The following is a 3,043-nucleotide window of genomic DNA, read 5'->3' as shown; positions in this document are numbered from 1 at the left end:
TTTGTCCTTAGTAGCTGCAGTAGGGGTGGACCGAGGGAATAGGTATGACAGTAACCTCCTAAAAATTAAAATTATTATATATTTTAAATTTTTTATATATTTTTTATTAAAAATTTATTTTTATTCTCTATAATTTATTTTATAATTTTATAAATTTTATATACTTTAAAATTTTAAAAGAGTAAGTTCGTACCTCTTATATAAAATCTTCTGTTCCCGTGTACTGCAGTTATAATTTGTCAGCCATCCTGGAGCCTTTCCATAGTTTGGAAAAGTCAGCCCTTTTCCGTGTGTTTGACTTTCTCCGGCTATGGCTACCCACACGCATATATATTCCATCTCCAACCTCAAAATTCAATCCAATTCACAACTGACCTTTTAAGCAAACCAAGTTTTCTTTTTTCTTGTCTGGGTTGTTGTTGAACTTATCAATCTTTGTTTCTTCAAGCTTCTTGGTTGATTTCTTAAATGGGGGATATTGATGTTCCTCCGTATTTCATCTGCCCGATTACTATTGAGATTATGAAGGATCCCGTCACGGTTTCAACGGGGATTACCTACGACAGGGAGAGCATCGAGAGATGGCTGTTCTCAGAGAAGAGCACCACATGTCCGGTCACAAAGCAAGTTATCTCTGACTGTGAGCTTACCCCAAACCACACCCTCAGGAGATTGATTCAATCTTGGTGCATGCTAAACGCTTCGCATGGAATCGAAAGGATCCCAACGCCAAAGCCACCCATCAGCAAAGCTCAGGTCATCAAGCTTCTCAACGATGCCGAGTCACCGCAGCAACAGATCAAGTGTCTCAAGAGCCTACAATCGATCGCCTCCGAGAATGCTACAAACAAAAGGTGCATTGAGTCTTCAGGCGCTGTTGAGTTCTTGGCTTCCATTGTCAGTAATCACGACTATTCAGCAGCTGAAGGCACATTACATTACGAGTTCGAGTCAATAAGACCAACTGATGAAGCTTTAAGCATTCTCTACAACCTCCAACTCTCAGAAGCTTCTCTCCAGAATCTATTGTTCAACAATGATGATTTCATAGTGTCCTTAACGAGAGTAATGCAACGCGGAAGCTACGATTCTCGGGCTTATGCAGTACTGCTGTTGAAGTCGATGGTGGAGGTAGCGGATCCGATGCAACTCGCCAACTTGAGATCTGAACTATTCATCGAATTAACCAGAGTTCTGCGTGATCAAATATCAAAGCAGGCCACAAAAGCTTCTCTACAATTGCTGGCTGGTATTTGTTCATGGGGAAGAAACAGGATCAAGGCAGCCGAAGCTGGCGTGGTACCGGTCTTGATCGAATTGCTTCTCCATTCATCATCGGGGAGTAGGGCTTGTGAGATGATACTAACGGTGCTGGATGCAGTGTGTGGATGTGCGGAAGGCCGGTCGGAGCTGCTGCAGCATGGGGCAGGGGTTGCCATTGTTTCAAAGAAGATACTTAGGGTTTCTCGGGTTGCAAGTGAAAGGGCAGTGAGGATTTTGCTGTCCATTTCCAAGTTCTGTGGCACCACCATGGTTCTTCAAGAAATGCTGCAATTAGGTGTGGTGGCTAAACTGTGCTTGGTGCTTCAAATGGATTGCGGATTCAAGACCAAGGAGAAGGCCAGAGAGGTGCTCAAATTGCATGCTGGAGTCTGGAGCAACTCTCCCTGTGTACCAACCACTCTGCTCTCTTCTTATCCAGCTTGATTCTATAGTTTCGTGTTTTGTCGGTCATCTATATTTGTGTACATATAATTCTTCATAGATAAAACTACGTAGCAATAGCAGTTACATACATGGGCAAAGAAACTAGTGCCCTCTCACACCAAATGTATACATAGAGTGGTTCACTCCTTTCGATTTATATGTAGAGACTCATTCGTTATTCAATAGATGAGAAGGGAAAAGCGGTTGAACTGAAGATGATGATGATCAATTATCGATATTAGTATAGAGAGACAGCTCGAGAGAGGGACCTTCTCCATCAACATTGTATAGTGACTTATATGTTGGTGGTGTCAAGCTGGTGCTACACTTTAGACGAGTGACTTATTGTAGGTCAGTAAATTAAATAGATATAACTATCAGCTACTAGATTGTATATCTCGTGAGCATGCCAAATATTACACAAAAGATTTGTAGTGTTCATAAAACATGGAACTTCAAAAGTTTTAAAGAATTCCGGAAGATATATAACTCTAGAGGCTTCAACGAATTCCGAAGACCTCAACGCTAGATAAACAGAAAAAACAGTAGCTGGATGTAAATTTATTGAAATGAGATACATAAAACAAAAATTACTATATCAAACCACAAGTAGTGACCTCTTTTATTTTTTTTTCTCACCAATTTTTTAGAAGAATTCATAGAAAACTAATCTAATTGAACCATCCATTTCCTTTCATTTCTTCATAAACCATACATGTTCATTCAATTTCTTCTTGGAGCAAGTATACTTATTCAAATATGCACATATTAATTACAGGAATCAGTCACTATATATAGGTAGGGTATCTTCATCTAGCAGTCAGTCAGGTATTATTTATTATCTTGTACCTAATTTTTCCATTTTTGCATCTTTATCTAGTGATGAATAATTGTCAATATTATGTAAATGTCCCCACTAGATGCCGAGATAAAAAAGTAGGAACATAGGAAAAAAAATATTAAAAAGAAATTAGCAGAGACAACAATGGAAGGCGTTAATGAGGGAGGTGGACAAAGTTGGCTAAAAGCCAGCGTTGGGTGGCCCGGAGGCGGCTTCGGTGGCGGGGGTCAGCGCTCACTACTTTTGATAATGAAGGTCAACCATAGTTCATGTATGGGTCAATCTCTTTGAGTAGTGGTGACATTTTGTGTGTGTTAGGGATCATTTTAAAAAATTGTACGGATTACTCAAAATATCATATTAATAAAAGAAAATTTTATAAATTCTTAAAATTCACCCCAACCCTTTGATCATAAACCCTAAATTTTATACCCTGAATTTTTATTCTTGATTTCACAACTCCTCCCTCTTACAAATTTCCCATATTAGTTTGAA

At 39.1% G+C, this 3,043-nt stretch overlaps 1 protein-coding gene across 1 annotated transcript; it reads left to right on the top strand.

The window, feature by feature from the left end:
- Positions 1-453: 453 nt before the first annotated feature.
- Positions 454-1,834, top strand: LOC120159798 (E3 ubiquitin-protein ligase PUB23-like). Its single transcript, XM_039170342.1, has one exon. It carries the CDS (start codon positions 469-471, stop codon positions 1,705-1,707), a length of 1,239 nt encoding a protein of 412 aa, XP_039026273.1. The 5' UTR covers positions 454-468; the 3' UTR covers positions 1,708-1,834.
- The last annotated feature ends 1,209 nt before the right edge of the window (positions 1,835-3,043 follow it).

This window comes from Hibiscus syriacus, unplaced genomic scaffold (genome assembly GCF_006381635.1).
Source record: "Hibiscus syriacus cultivar Baekdansim isolate YM2019G1 unplaced genomic scaffold, ASM638163v2 tig00111377_pilon, whole genome shotgun sequence".
In the NCBI taxonomy this organism is placed as follows: Eukaryota; Viridiplantae; Streptophyta; class Magnoliopsida; order Malvales; family Malvaceae; genus Hibiscus; species Hibiscus syriacus.
Note: the sequence above shows the minus strand (reverse complement) of the source record. Positions and strands in the feature narration are given on the sequence as shown.

Bases quoted from the DNA above. Each gene is read 5' to 3' on its own strand.
- LOC120159798 (XM_039170342.1), top strand. From the start codon at position 469: ATGGGGGATATTGATGTTCCTCCGTATTTCATCTGCCCGATTACTATT.